Source organism: Alosa sapidissima, chromosome 6 (genome assembly GCF_018492685.1).
Source record: "Alosa sapidissima isolate fAloSap1 chromosome 6, fAloSap1.pri, whole genome shotgun sequence".
Lineage (NCBI taxonomy): Eukaryota > Metazoa > Chordata > Actinopteri > Clupeiformes > Clupeidae > Alosa > Alosa sapidissima.
The window spans coordinates 22,697,293-22,713,143 of record NC_055962.1 but is presented as its reverse complement, the minus strand read 5'-3'; the positions used below and the strand labels follow the sequence as shown (position 1 = coordinate 22,713,143).

The 15,851-nt window shown below is 46.1% G+C and overlaps 1 protein-coding gene across 9 annotated transcripts in view; it reads left to right on the top strand.

Moving 5' to 3' along the window:
* The window catches only part of ccdc85cb (coiled-coil domain containing 85C, b), a 37,230-nt gene that overhangs the window by 18,665 nt on the left and 2,714 nt on the right, over window positions 1-15,851 (top strand). Inside the window, exons 2-7 of one of the 9 annotated variants that reach the window (XM_042096514.1) lie at window positions 5,509-5,588; window positions 7,058-7,096; window positions 7,366-7,404; window positions 10,870-10,977; window positions 15,209-15,301; window positions 15,520-15,618. In XM_042096514.1, the coding sequence (XP_041952448.1) occupies window positions 5,509-5,588; window positions 7,058-7,096; window positions 7,366-7,404; window positions 10,870-10,977; window positions 15,209-15,301; window positions 15,520-15,618 (458 nt within the window). The other 8 variants (XM_042096515.1, XM_042096519.1, XM_042096517.1 and 5 more) reach the window with 8 other exon arrangements.

Below are 15,851 nucleotides of genomic sequence, written 5' to 3'. Positions count from 1 at the left end.
GACTGCGAGTCATATGCCAAGAACTCGCACAATGCCAACAAAGACTGTTATTGATGCCTACATTGATGCCTGATTAGCCTAGAAATGTTTACTGAGTCTGAGCTCTAGTCAAAAATTCCTGTCCACATACTTGAGAGCCTGCCACTAGACAGTCAGACCTGGTATCAAGGTGTGGCGGTGGCTCTTTAAAGAGACTGTGGGTGGGGGTGGGGTGGTGGCTCGCTCACCACTAGTTGACTTCAGTGGCACATCCGTGCTGAGAGAGGGATGATGCCAAGGTGACACGTCTTGGCACGTAGGTACCACCTACTCACGTACAGTGAGTCAGTGACGCACAGGGGAAACTGTTGTGTGTGTATTTGCACTTGGAGTGGGCAAGTGCTCAGAGAGCTGGTGTGTTTAACTTGTTTAATCTGAGTTATTTCCCTTTGTTCGTCACAACGGTTGAAGAGACCCATGTGCATTCCAATGTTGCCTTCAAAAAAGTGTCTTTACTCTTTTTGGAAGTAAGAAAATAGATTCACAGCGATGTGGGAGAATTCCTCCTCTGAGGAGGATTTATTCCTGAAAGATAACGTTTCTTTTTCAAGCTTTTTTGTTTGTGAAGTTGTTTTTGGTTTTCCTTATTGCTGTCCTCTCAAAAGCACAAAAACTCTTGTAGTGTTTGTTTTGGAGAGGAAAAGAAGAGATTGCAGCATGGCCCTTATACTCCCAGTGAATGGGAGCTTTAAGAGCTTTGCACATACCACACCCCCCCTCCCCCAGAGACTAAGTCCTGATACACCTGTTCAAGTTAGATGAACCACTCTCCTTTCACTGACACTACAGGGTCAATAGAAACAGCCTTAGACCAGCGAGGTCGAGGAGGTTAGTTAAGTTTTGACCTGAGCTCTGTTATGTATGTGTAAACCTGGCCATGATCCCCAAGTCCAAGGTCGAATTTGGTGGCCCTCGCATTTGTAAAGCAAGTCAATGATTAAAAGCCTGAATGAGTGGGTTGTGTAAGAGTGAGTTCTACCAGGCAGTCACCCGCACACACACACACACACACACACACACACACACAGACACACACAGACTGACACTGAGTGTATCAGACTTTCACCAGTTCCTTTGTGACTAATGAGCAGCATGTTGAAAAGGTGGCGACAGGAAAGTGGAGGGGCCTGGCTCACTCCTCCGCGTGCCTCCTGATCAATAGAAGTGGCAGGCGTCCAGGGCTACTGCTGGCATCCAGGGCAACCACACCCACATTGATTGTGGAAGTATCACCTTTAATATACCTGCGTGCCTATCGCAGCTTCAGACAGACAGTCGATACAGGCACATCAACGATACAGGCACATCAACTCTGTGTGTGTGCGTTTGTCTGTCTGTATGCATTTATGCCACTGTGCTAAAAGGAGAGGCACTTACCTGTGTGTGTGTGTGTGTGTGTTAATGCTTATAAGTTTCACTTTAAATTTATTAAAGTGAAAGTGATTGGTAATGACTGACTGACTATTATTGTGTTACATGCTTCAAATGTAAAGCACTTTGAGCTGCATTCTGTGTATGAAAGGTGCTATACAAATAAAGCTTATTATTATATTATATTATTATTATTATTATTATTATTATTATTATTATTATTATATGTGTGTGCGCGGGTGCACCCCTGCATTAAAAGGAGAGACCCTCACCCTCTTGACTGAGCGCATTCACATCCTGGCCTTTCCCACAGTGCCAGCCCAGTCACATCGTGTTAGCTTGATGCCCCCAAGAATGCCAGTCGTGCCTTTGATGGCACGTTGATGATGCCAGAGCCTGCTGTTATTTAGCCCCCGTGCCAAGTCCGTCTCACTAATGTTTCGTTAATGCCCGGTTTGCCCATTTCCCAGGAAGTTTTGGCTATAGCTGGTCCCATTTACCGTTCTCCGTACACTTGAGGGCATTTCAGATGCCACTGAAAAATCCCGTCCTGTGCTGCTGTCAGATGCACCGCTGAGTTCTAGCCTGCCCTGTGCCAACATGCAAAACAACAGCCGCCCCTGTTCTCTTTGGAGGCCTCCCTCTTTTCTCCTTTTGTCTGTCTCTCACATACACACACACACACACACGCACACACACACACACACACACACTCTTTCCCACAAATGACACACAAACATACACACTCATCCGTTTACTTATGAACTTAAAGTCAGAACAGTCCTCTCCCTCTCTCCGGGTTTGTGTTGGCAGTTACAGTCAGTCTAAGACGGTATTATTCCCATTCTTATCAACAAGGAACTGATATTCTACATTTTTTTGTTTGCACGTTATCTGCCTCACTTTGGTCTGACCTTGAGTTTACATTTCCAACGTGTTTGTCCACCGGAATGTTCTCGTTCTCGTTCGCTCTTCTTTGCTTTCTTCTTGCCCCCCGTAATGAAGTGCTCCTTGTCTGATGGAGGATATTGTTTTTTTTAAAGAATGAGGTCAGAGTGGATGGAATTTAATTATGCGGAGACTGTAGTTTCTTCGCTTTCTTCCACATCTTGCAGTAATTGACGCAGCCCCCGTCTTGACTCACACATACAGAGAGGCAAGTACACACACACACACACACACACACACACACACACACACACACACACACACACACACACACACACACACACACACACACACACACACACTCCACCCACTTGTACAGCCTACAGGATTACTCAAACACACACACACACACACACACACACACACACACACACACACACACACATACACACACATACACACACACACCCTCACATGCACACCATATGCATATACATAGCATCATATTTCTTCACAGCCCTCAGTAAAGCTAAGCTGAACGCATACAGTATTGCAAAACTCCCAGACAGTTCAAATAACAGGCAGACAAAACCCTAGAGAAAGGGCCTGGCAGGCAGAAAAAGTCTGGAAGTCTGGATAATCCCATTTTAAAGACACACTGACACAGAGGAGAAGCTACGCCTAGTGGCAGAAGTATGACCAGTTGTAGTTTGATTTTACTCCACCAACCCCCCCAACCCCCACCCGTGAGGGCATACCTCTTGTGGGGCCTGCCATAGTGTATGTGGGGAGGAGGTGGGGGGGGTTGCTGGGGGGGCTTGCCTGACTCTGAGCTTAGTTCCTCTGAGCCCATCTGGCCCCTTCTCAAGGCTGTGGCAGTCGGCAGTGCTGGTGACCCTGGTGGTGGTGGTGGTTGTGGTGGTGACTGTGGAGGAAGCCCCAGCCGCCCCTGGAAGTGGGTCATGGCGCCACTGACGGGATTGAAAGCGACAAACCGAGAGAGGGACAGACTCGCGGACTCGTGCACTGCCTCAGTTGCAATCCCACAACCCCCAGCCCAACCCCCAACCCACTCCCACCCAGCGCCTCCACCCCCTCTCCATCTGACACCAAACCACAACCAACCACGGCTTGCGGCAACCCATGTGAAGCCTCGCACGAGCCCAATGAAAACTCACTCATTGTGGGGTGGGGGGGTTAGACGTCCAACACACACATGTAAACATTACATCCATCTCACTTCAAGGTGACAAAGTTCATTTCACAGCAGGCCTTCACAATGAGAGCAAGCTAAGGTTAGCTACAGGTTAGCTTCATGCCACTTTAATGAAATAAGTCCCAACATTACCCATGTAATCAGCCAGACTGACTCTCGTTCTTTAACTGTTATCCCCGCATCTCGCTTGGTGCACATTTAATGGATCATTGTTAAGCTCCGTACTCGACAGATCTCGCTTCTTTGGTGATTGTTTTGAACGTGCCGCGTGGCGAGTGCAATCCTAAACTTGGCTGTTTGCTGCTGTAAGGCACTGAGAAGAGCTAGGTCACTGTTAGCAGCGTGCCGCAAGCCACACCACGCAGGCTCTTGCTTCCACTCCAGCAGTATTAATGTGAAGAGGCGTTCCCCTGTGACTCCCAAGTCTACAGCCTCAAGCTCTGTCTACTACTCAACACGCTTGGTGTGTGTATGCCAGTGTGTGTGTGTGTGTGGATATTTTTTAATTTCTGCCACAGTGGAAACATCGTATAAATGGCACCTTGTTCAAAAGGTGGGTGGGAGGGGCAGGGGTGGGTGTTCAGTTAGGAGTAAAGTTGTGTCTTCCCCAGAGCATCTTGAGAATGTTGGTTTGTTTGATTCTAGGTGTGTCTGTGTGTGAGGTTGGTTTGATGGTGTGGCGTGCCTGTGTTGTTATTTTGTTATTATATTGGGGGGTGGGTTATGGTGGTGTGGGGTCCTGCTGGACCTGACCCGGCTGCAGAACCTGGTCCCTAATCGGCTTGAGCCACTGGCCACAGGTCAGCCGACCAGATGAAGTTAGATTAGAGGGTCACAAGGGAGCCAAAGAGGATTATCAGCACGCTAACGTTGCCTCCCTCTCTCTCTCCCCCTCTCTCTCCCCCCCCCCCCTCCCTCACCTACAAAGTTTCCTCTGCTGTTGATAGACTGTTGTTTGTTCAGACCTGAACCTGTATAATCAATGTTGCCATTATAGCACCTCCAATAAAAACATCAAGTAATTCAGTCATCTTATATTCTGTAAAAACAACCATTTCAGTCCCTACTCCACAGAGCAGCACCACCTGGTGGTAGCAGTGGGTGGTTCAGCTTTGGTCACATTCTGTTGGTTGTGTTTTGATCTGGAAAGGGGCCGCAAATAGAGCATGTAAGTTTGGACCGTTTAGTGATGCACCATCAGAGTGACTCATACCTGCATGCGATCGAAGGCCCAGGGGGTACCCTGTCACCTCCCTTGCCCTGACCTCCAAATCCTCTTTCAGTGGCCTATTTCAGTGCCCCCACCTCCACCAGTTTCCCTCCAATCCTCTGACCTCCATCTCAGCACGGATGAGAAGAGATTGCATCCATTAAGAGGAACTTCTCCATAGCATCAAAAGGAATGTTCTGAATCCAGGGATATTCTCCTATAGGGTGTGTCTTGGCCCGTGGTGGTTAGCCTAAGGATTTCTGATGAGGTGACGGGGAGGCCTCAGCTTCCAAGGGCTTTCCCTTTTGATGTCTTTTTTTTCATGTCACAGTTAAAAATAAGAGTGTGAGAAAGTCCTGGTGTCCTCGATATGAACCCGAGTAAAACTGTCAGGGAAAAAAGAAGCGGATTTAAGAGACGTAGAGAACGTTGACAGGTGTGTTGTATGCTGGGTAATGGTGTGGAGTGAGTCATCTGTGGTTCTGCAAACAAAGGCTAATTTTAGACGGAAGGCACAGAAAGGCAGCAAATCACTACAGGGAAAAAATTAATGATCCATGGAAGCAAGAGTGAGGGTACCTTCAAAACAGGAACATGAACAGGAATATTTTTATGAGACCTGGGTTGTATCTGTCATGACCACTGTAATAACTGCTCTATACTGTTCAACTATAATCACTGTCCATGTTTTTTTTTATTATTATTATTTGTATGAATGAGTTCTGCACTATGTATAAAATGATACCTAAGTCCTGATTTCCTGCTCTTCTTTGTGTCACCACAGAGTCATCTTCAAATTACATCCGACAACTGGAGACCAAGGTGCGCATTCTCGAGGACGACAAGAACAAGCTCCTCTCTCAGGTACAGTTGCCCTGTAAAATGCTCATCTTAAGTTCTTCCTGTTTTACTTTTAAGAAGAAAGGGAAAAAATACAGTAGGGTGCCATTCAGTAGGGTATTCCGTTTGATGTTTACCATGCCCCCTTTAAGAGTAGGCCCACTGTAATGGTAGAGTATGCATTCCACTGATGTTTAATTGATTCTGGAGAAATCAAAGCCTGGTACACTGGCATGCTTCTCTCCCAGAGGGATCCCTAAGCGGCACAGCACTGCTCGAGACAGTGACAACGTTGGCGTCCTTTTGTTCCGCTGACCTGGACTTCACATCCACTAGCCTAGCGCCCCCGCCACCCGCCGGGGGGTTGTTATGTACAGCCTTCGGGCAAAATCTTCCCCCAGTTCAGCGAGAGTTCACTGGAGCTTCTTTTTTCTCAAGGCTGATACGGCAGAGCGCATGCAGATTTAGCATTTAGCATTTAGCTATAGATACAATATATAGCTCAACGGGTTTAAAATGTAATTAACCCATCGTTTCATTGCCCACTGGCAATTTACCTAAGCCTCTTCTGCTGTACCATAGTCTGCAATGAAGCCTTTATTATCAGATCCTGATCCTAAAAGTGAGATATAATTAGAGCCTTGCTCAGGGGGGAAAAGCCACCCGGTATTACATTTCCTCAAACACTCTTAGTTATTAAGGCGTCTGAAGAAGAGTAAAGGCCAATTGTTAGCTGGAGACGTGTTAGGTGCCAGATGAGAACGGGCAAAGCCTGTGTGAAATGAAGTATTAATCGCCCATTGTGGTTGGTGAGTCTGACGGGGACAGTGTGAGGAGCGTTGGCGAGGCCATTGCTATGAAAGACACCTCGTAGGATCAGCACAATGATTCTCCCCAAACACAACCCCATTGTGTTCATCAAGGCTGTTGGGCCTTTTTAACGCAGAGGAGCGCGTGGGCGAATAGTCTTCATCAGACCAACACGCCTCTGTGCCAAGCGAGCTATTGAATATACATTCCTTTGCCAGGAGCAGGCCTCAAATTGGGGATTTGTCTTTGTTTCCAGAATATTCAGCTGCTGTGCTGTCATATCCATATTCATATCCATAGGCAACTTCTGTGGTGGTGACGCCTTTGTTGCCACACATGGTGAACAACACGTGGGCCTTATTCTCTATTGCAATGCTGGACCCACGCATCTTGGAAAAACAACTCTCCTCACAGAAAAATAAAACTCCTCCTCATATGGCGGACTCGGATGAGAAGTCGATCCATCTGAAGCGGCATCCAGAGAGTATTAGATTGGCTCCACTGAGCTTTGCTTAGATGCCTTTGTCCGTATGTCTATGCTATAGGATCTCAGAAGCAACTCCTGTTTTATATGCTTGCCCACTCAAACAAGCATATGTATGGTACATGTGGCCTGCTATATGTGTGTCACATGTTGTCTTCCCTATATCCTGATCTCCGGTGTGTGTGTTTTGTCCCTTCAGCCCGGAGGCCGATATAGCTTGTCAAAGATACAAACCAAGGTAACCCAACATTTTCAGCCCGAACTATTTTTGCTGGGATAAGCTGGTTTTAGAGGCAGCTTGAAATCTCTTCTTTCCTATCGCCCCCCCCCCCCTCTTTCTCTCTCTGAATGTGGACATACACCCAAACTCCCAACCGACGAAGCTCATCCTATGTTTTATATGCTTACCTTCTCAACCAAGCATATGTATGGTACATGTGGCCTGCTATATGTGTGTCACATACCTCTTCCCTATATCCTGATCTCTGGTATGTTTTGTCCCTTCAGCCCGGAGGCCGATATAGCTTGTCAAAGATACAAACAAAGGTAACCATTTTCAGCCCGAACTGTTTTTGCTGGGATAAGCTGGTTTAGAAGCAGCTTGAAATCTCTTCTTTACTATCGCCCCCCCCCCCCCCCCCCCCCCCCCCTCTTTCTCTCTCTGGTGGTGGTGCTCATGCTCTCTTGCGTGTTTCGGCTGCTTGACTTTCTAATAAACTCTTCGCACTTCCTGGCTGCGTTTTGGGCATTGCTCAGCATCCCATCTGCTTTTCAGGAACAGCATGCTAGGCTACGCTGAACGTGTGTGCATGTGTGTACCACCACCCTCCCAATTGGCAGAGCAGTGGCTTCAGCGAACAGGCCTTGGGGGTGGGGGGGGGGGGTTGTTATTGTGAGAGAGATGAGAGAGATGAGAGAGATGCAATGTACTGCGAAGGGGGGTTGTCGCAGCACGACATGGATGCATGAGCCAAGATGTTTGTCCCCCTCTCTCGCAGGGGCGTCTGGACGCGCTGAATAATTGAGCAGCCCCAACGCAGGTGGATGAGAGGCTTCCATAATGCATGGGTCTTGTAAATTGATGTGTGTAAGGAAGAAAATGAATTCATGTGAATTTTTCATGACCTGTGTCTTGCTTGTTGCGGTTGTCTCGGCATCCGTCTTGTCCATATGCGGACGTTTGGGGAGAAAAAGTTCAGTCTTTATAAATTGATGATGTGGCTACTATCGTCTGTTTTACTGCAGATTTTAGAGACCACTCCGTATGGCAATACTTAGGCTACACATGAATTTGAGTGGCACATCACAGTAGTCATAATAACTAGTAATTCCACAAGGAGGCCTGCACTGGTGCAGCAAGTTTTCAAAGGGTCAGATTGTAATCTCACTTAATAGTGCACAAGGACCTGACATTTCTTCCTTTCAACAAAGGTATTGCCCAACCTACAGACAAAGCCTTACTAAACAGAGGGTTTTATTCAAAAAAAGTGTAACTAGAATAACCTCCCCCTTTGTTCTGTGGAAACAATATTACCAAAGGAATGGAATGTTGACCCTCCAAACTGGTTAGGTAAGAGCTGAACCTGAGCCCTTCAGAAAGACTAGACACCTGTGCTTAGAATGAGAAATAGGTATGAGAAAAATGGTGTGGGCTTGTTTACATAGTCTGAAACCTACTGCCCTGTCTATACCAAGGGAACCTTTATCAACATTGTCAACTTCAGATCTACTTTGACAAAGTTTGATGTTGTCATTATGGTCAGTCAGAGGTAAAGACTGATTGATTGATTGATTTAATTTAGTGACCACACAGCCAGGCTGGTGGAATTTGTTTTCAGTACAGCTCTTTGGTACCGGTTCCAACATTAGATTAAACATTAAACATATAGTATGACATACATATGTACAGACAGACACATGAAGATATGATTCATAAGGGTCATACTTAATCCACAATCCTCAGCATTCAGAGTTCAGAATGTTTATTGCCATGGGAATGAGACTGTTTTTGAAGCGGAGTGTTCTGGAGGTGATTGTCCTGTAACGCCTCCCAGAGGGCAGTAGCTGGAAGGTGTAGTGTGCAGGGTGGGCAGAGATTACCTTGTGGGCTCTGTGTATTGTTTATTTGTGGTAGAGTGATGGTAGGGGATGGTAGGGGTGACCAATGACTTTGGATGCTCTGTTGATGCTGCACTGTAGTTTCTTCCGTGAGAGTGTGTCATTTGAGCAAGCTTCTCAGTTTAGTACCAGAAAATAGTTTTTAGTCTAAGCATCTTGGTATTGATAAATTAAAATGATACTAAATCCTCTTAATTTCCAGTGAAAATGAAAGGAAATATTGAAGTTAGAATCGTATTACTGGCTTAAGATGAAATGGCACCCTAGTTGCGGTGGGGTGTTCCTGGTCTGTGTCCGCAGTCTGTCCAAATGACAAAACGGTGTCTCCAGAGGAGTCAAATTGATGTAGGGGGAAAAGTGCTTACCTCGCGGCCTGACAGTCTGGCCTGATTTGCTCCTGGGAGGAGGTTAGGCAGGTAAGTTTTTTTTCTTCTCCTTGTTTTCATTCCAAGAAGAGTGACCTCACTGTAGCAAGCACGAGCCCTCTGGCCCCAGTCCGCTGCTCCAGACAGGAGATGAGGTGCGACGGCTGCAGGCCACTGTCACCCTCCGGGAACATTGTGATGAATAAGGCCGAGCCGCTCAGGCCTGCGCGCACACGTCTGGAGCCCAGGCCAAAAATGAAGAGAAATGGACTGCCGCGTCAGACCAAACTGGACGCTTGCGGCCATTTTGAGGACCATTAATGCAGGCAAAGAATGCACATGTTAACAGAAAATGTCTGAAGAAGGTCCTCGGGTTATGCATGTCCAGCATTTATAAGCTCATTAAGTACAACTTACTTAGGCCATCTACATGGCCTGTGTTTGCAGTGCCACTCAATATGCTCCCAAAATGGATTGATCTCCGTTTCTAAAAGAGGCTAAATGTCATTAGAGACCTAAGAAATGTGCTGTTTAGGTGTCCATAAAGGCCTATATGGATATGGTCAGGCTGTCTCTGTGACCCTGCCATCTGTAGCAATGTGTTCAGTCGCCCTCAGTGCAGGTTATGAAACAATGTATTTCTGTCTCCGCCGAGTGAGCGAAAATGGGACGTGTCTTGACGCAGCTACAGGATGCTGACGGTATTAAAGAGCGAGCGAGTTAGCCTCCCTGGAGCGCTCGAAAGCACAGGAACCGCGCTAGGATGCGCGAGACGACGACCTGGCTATTTTTATCCTTCTCGCTCTCTCTCGCTTGCTCTCTCGCTCTCTCAGTCTCCCAGCAATCACGCGCTCCACTCTGCCCATTGAAAAGAACACGAGTGCATGACATTGGAAATGTCATTAGGAGAAGACTTTTTTTTTTTTTTTCTCACAGATCCCTGGGTTGCTACGGTACAGTCACTTCTGCCTTTGGGAAGTGCTGTTCTCTCATAGAGGGACTGAAGGTTGTTGGGCATATTCTCATAAGAGGAAAGGTTTGTGTGTGTGTGTGTGTGTGTGTGTGTGTGTGTGTGTGTGTGTGTGTGTGTGTGTGTGTGTGTAGAGGACAAGAGGACATCACAGAGTATCTAGTGCACTTGTGACTTCCTGGAGGATCGGGAGAGCCCAGGGGCCCTGTGAGAATCACACTGTTACACCAGGGGATTCTCCCTCTACACTAGTGGCTCTACAGCACAGATGGGTGAAAAGCACTGCACATTTAGTCCCAGATGAACTCAATCACAGGAACACAATGACTCCATTCTCAGGGATCCAATGACTCCATGCAAGAGTACTCCATATTCTACTGGTGACCACTTGGAGGGTATGATAGGTTGCCATGGTGATTTGAAGATGATGGTGATGATTTTTTTTACTTCCACTCTCTCACTTTCACTCTTATGGTGATTGTAGCTTGCCATGGCAATGCCATGTCATGATGATGATGATGATGATGATGGTGGTTCTTCCTCCTTTGTGTTGCTCAGCAGCAAAGTAACCTTGGAGATCTGCGCGCCCTGAGGAAGGGCATGACCCTGTACCACTCTGAGTCGCAGCTGTCCTCACTGCCCCAGCGCCAGGAGGCCATGCTCAACGTGAGTGAACCTGCAGACTAGCAGCTGAGCGGCCAGCTAACTGGTGTAACACACACAGACACACACACACACACACACACACACACACACACACACACACACACACACACACACACACACACACAGTCTGCTCTCCTGCACTGCCGACATTCAGATACTCGGCCTTGTTATGCTCGGTCGCATGCATATATGTGACTGTCCCTTAGGAAATTCTCCCATCACACACACACACACACACACACACACACACACACACACACACACATACATACACCCACCCTTCAAGATGTGTCCCATTGTCCTTGTGGTGTAGGATGTGTTTGGAATTAGACTATAATGAAATGTGTAACCGGATTATCAGCCACCTCAAGGCATTCAAGTGCTCAGAGTTCCCCGCTGTACACTGAGACATTACATTACACATAATATTATTCAGAATTATTGTTGTGTATACATTGTCTCCAGCATTGTAGATAGGAAGACAAGATATACTGTCCACTTGTATGTATGAGTATCAAATGTCATTTTAATTGGTTAGCTGCACATCTGCTATGTAAAATGACCACAGCTCACACTTAAAACAGCTGAAACGTTTGGTCAGTCTTGTCCAGTGTACTTGTAGCATGTAAGAGAGGCCATTGTTCCACCAAAATTAAAACCATATGAAGTGTTATTAAATTCATCACACAGTAGGTTTTTAAGCTCCACATTTTCTGATGTATTGATTCATAAAACAGCAGTGCCTCCAGTGAAACCCAAAACGATCTGTTAATGATTTGAGTCAGCTTCCCTTGCAACATGGCACACTGCCAAAAAAAGCCACCGCCCACTAACTTAAACTGTAATCCTACATTTTGTTTGCGAGTGCATTTTCATCAAACGTTAATTAGCTCCCGAAGATCGATCAGACTTTTCACCTCCCTGTGGTGCTGTTAAAGAGAAAAAAAGAGCTGTAATTGTTTTTGGGTTTTTTTCCGCTTCTGTCACCCTGCCAAAGGTACTTGTTCTGCTCCTCCTAAAAGGGTTCCGCTGAAAAAAATCAATATAGAACCTAATATGAAGGCGTTCTGTCTGACTCACTCACTCCCTTAGGAACTTGGAGTTGTGTGTGTGTGTGTGTGGGGTGGGGGGGGGGGTCACGAGTTTGCTGACACACCACATCCCTCTCTTCTCCGCTCTGCTCCTGTGACCTTGTAACTTTTCCTTCTGAAGGCACGCATTAATGTTTCAGGCAGCCGGGGAGGCAGCTGTCTGTCCCAGCGGATCTGCACGGCCTGATTTATTCACGTTCCTCCAAGCCTTTTTGCATAGGGCTCCTGTGCAATTTATACCTCGTCAGCCCAGCTGCGACGTTGGCGTGAACACTTGAACTGTCGTAGACGCGACATACCCCCAAGGTCAAACGCACTCACCCGACGGACCGCCTCAGGCAAAAGTCACAGGACTTTGTCAGCTGGTGACGTTTAGCGTAATTGGTAAATGGTCTCAGGGGAGCACTAGGTTTTCCAATAGAACAACAGATGTGTATTAGAATGTCCTCTGACAGTCTACATGACCTGCAATGACAAGAAAGGTGCATTATTGTCTTTCATGAAGGCCTGACAAGGATAAGTGATTACTTTAGCTCTTGATTCACACTAGCTGCATTCCTCTCAATACCATACCTCCTTAGACTTTAAGAATCAAACTCCAAAAGTGTCTCGACCTTTTAATTGATATGAAGTGACTGAGGGAATAAATATGTTTTATATGTGTGGAACTAGCAGAGACATCATTAGTACACCATGTTGTGTGAGAAGAAAGTAATTGCAGTGAATCAGGCTATACATATAGATGGTGGGAGAGAGAGAATATTTTAACATTTTGAACAAACAACTACAACAGACAGATCTCTAACCATCCAAGTAAAGAAAATGTAATTTGTCACAGAGCAAAGAGCAGCATCTCAGCACCATGTATCCTTGAAGATCAATGACAATTCTTGATTTAACTTAACTGCCATGGCATCCTCTCCTAATGTCTGCTGTACCTTATTTTTCCTGCAGATGTAAACTGCAAATTTGGCCTGACCAATGATGAAATTAATGAATTGACCTTTTGATTTCTGTCTGATTGTAGGAGAGCCCAAATGTAAAGCAGTGTTTGAGTGCCTCAGTTTTATAAGAGTCCCATGCCTATCTTTTGGCATTCCTACAATAGATAGAACAAGAGATAGAACAATCACGTATGAATCACGTTCATATGCGAGGCCGATTTAACATGTTCTTGATCAGTAATATCACCGATCGTCAAACTACAGTCCTCTACACTTTGCACAGTGTTGCACTCAACTCTAACAGCATGACGCCTAGTCAGCTTTTCATAATCCATTGTCCCTGCAACAGTCATGCTTCCAGCAGATTCTGCTTGCTGACTCCACAGAGAAACAGTTTACAATGTACACGGCAAACTTAAAGCAATCTACAGACCTACAGAGCTAAATTTACTGCTCAAAAATGATCAATCCAAAAACATAAGACAGACAACAAGACTACAATAAGACACACAAAAGATAGGAGTTTGAGCTCAGGCCAGAAGGACCACTTCACTCACACTCGCATTGCATTCACTCTGACACTCATTCTACACATGCACTCAGAGAGAGAGAAAGAGAGAGCGAGGATGATTCATAATAATGTCATTTATGGTTGCAGAGAGGAAGGGGTAATTGTGTTACATCATCAAATTACCCACTGATTGGACGTAAAGATGAGCTCTCTTGGTAGTTCTTGCTTCTCGGCAGTGCTCGCCTCTATTAGGCCGATTATGCCGCGCTTCACTCTCTACATCTGCTCCGGGCCCGTCGTCATGGCGTTGCCATGGCAACATCCTCATTAGGCTGGGGAGGGGTAGGGGGAAATATGTGGTGCCATGCAGATTGATTGATTGATTGTGCTCTGATGAGACTCAGCGTATCCATGCATGAGTGAGTTGGAGAGGACGAAGAGGAACTAGAACATGAAGTAGACAGACGTACCATCAGGGTTTTGCTGAAACTTCACTAGTGCACACACACACACACACACACACACACACACACTACATACACACACACACACACACACACACACACATACATACACCCACCCTTCAAGATGTGTCCTATTGTCCTTGTGGTGTAGGATGTGTTTGGAATTAGACTACACACTACACACACCCACTACACACACACACACACACACACACTACACAAGACTTTATTTGCATAAGGTCCAACCTTTGAAGGTTTTAGAATATCTTATTAGCATAGATTTTAAGAAACATATTTAAGTTTCTCTAACACACAATGCTCTGGCCATTAAATAGCCTTAATTGCAGAAATGGCCTTAAATGAAACAAACAAACAAACAAACTTTATTTGCATTACTTTTCTTTCATAGTTTTTACCTCTCAACTCTTATCATTCAAATCTTCCCCCTTATTTTAGTCGACTTGTCCACCGACACCAGAAGCTGCTGCTCACTGGCCCTTTGATTCAGCTCCACTTGCAAAAGTACAAGTGCAGGGCTGCATAGACAAGCCCATAGCTGGAGCCCGATACTCTCTGACAGTGTGTCTCGATGGTTCTCCCGAGCGTTTAACAAGCTTGATTCGTGTGCACTGAGCCAACTCTACCTCGTGCCCACTGGATGAATAGTAAGCATGGCTCGGGGCTACTTGTTTTAACTCCGCCATCCGCTGCTATTTGAGGCTTTGGAGCACACTGTCAAAATCCACAAAAATCAGACCTAGAACTCCTGTGAGATTTACTCCCACCCCCAGATTTCTTGCTTAAATAAATATATTGATTCTTCAAAGAGGATGTCAGGGTGGACTCGCATAGGCATACACCAAAAAGGAGAGTTGGTGCTGTGTAATGCTAGCTCCATGCTTCAATGAGGCTCTTTTTAATTAGGCCTGATTAATCATGCTGGAGGACAATAGGGATCGGTCCAGCCAAGGGCATCGGTCGACAGATCCATCAGTTGTGGCATGCTGGGTGTCAGTGCCCCTGGTTTCTCCGTACTGACCGTGTTTGATTCCCCTGCAGTAGGCAAACAGTTGATGAGCTCTTTGTGTTCTCTCTCTTTCTCTATGTCTCTCTCTCTCTCTCTCTCTCTCTCTCTCTCTCTCTCTCTCTCTCTCTCTCTCTCTCTCTCTCTCTCTCTCTCTCTCTCTCTCTCTCTCTCTCTCTCTCTCTCTGTCTCTGCAGGGCACCAGGGGTCTGCCCACCAGCGAGTCCTCCCCTTCGGCTGGCTTCCTGAGCTCTGCGCAGAAGCCAGAGGCCGTGGTGCACGCTATGAAGGTACATGCACCAGGAGTGTCCAAAAAATAACATGCATTCAAAATCATCCACTTAGAGTCCATCCTATAACGTTTTTGAGTTTGTTCATTTTTAAAGAGCATTTTGGTTCTTAAAACCATGTGGAATAACTTAATGTATGTATCATTGTGTGTAGGTTGTTTTGTAAAGCAAGTGAACTGTCCCATACGATCTCTAATTCCAACTGCATGGCCCTCCAGGTCCTTGAGGTTCATGAAAATCTGGACAAGCAGCTTCCTGAGGACTACGAGGAGGACCTCAGCGAGAAGGAAAAAGCTATCGTGCGGGAGATGTGCAACGTAAGTCAACACAACACAACACAAGACTACACAACACAAGACAAGACAACAGAAGACAACACAAGACTACACAACACAAGACAACACGCAGCCCACTGTCCCCATTTCACTCTCCCTCTCCTCTGTTTCTCTTTTTTGATGTCCTTTTCTTCTCTCTCTCTCTCTCTCTCTCTGTGTCTGTGCATGTTGTTGTTTGGCGCAGCACAGACAGTGATTCTCTGTGGCTAGCTTGC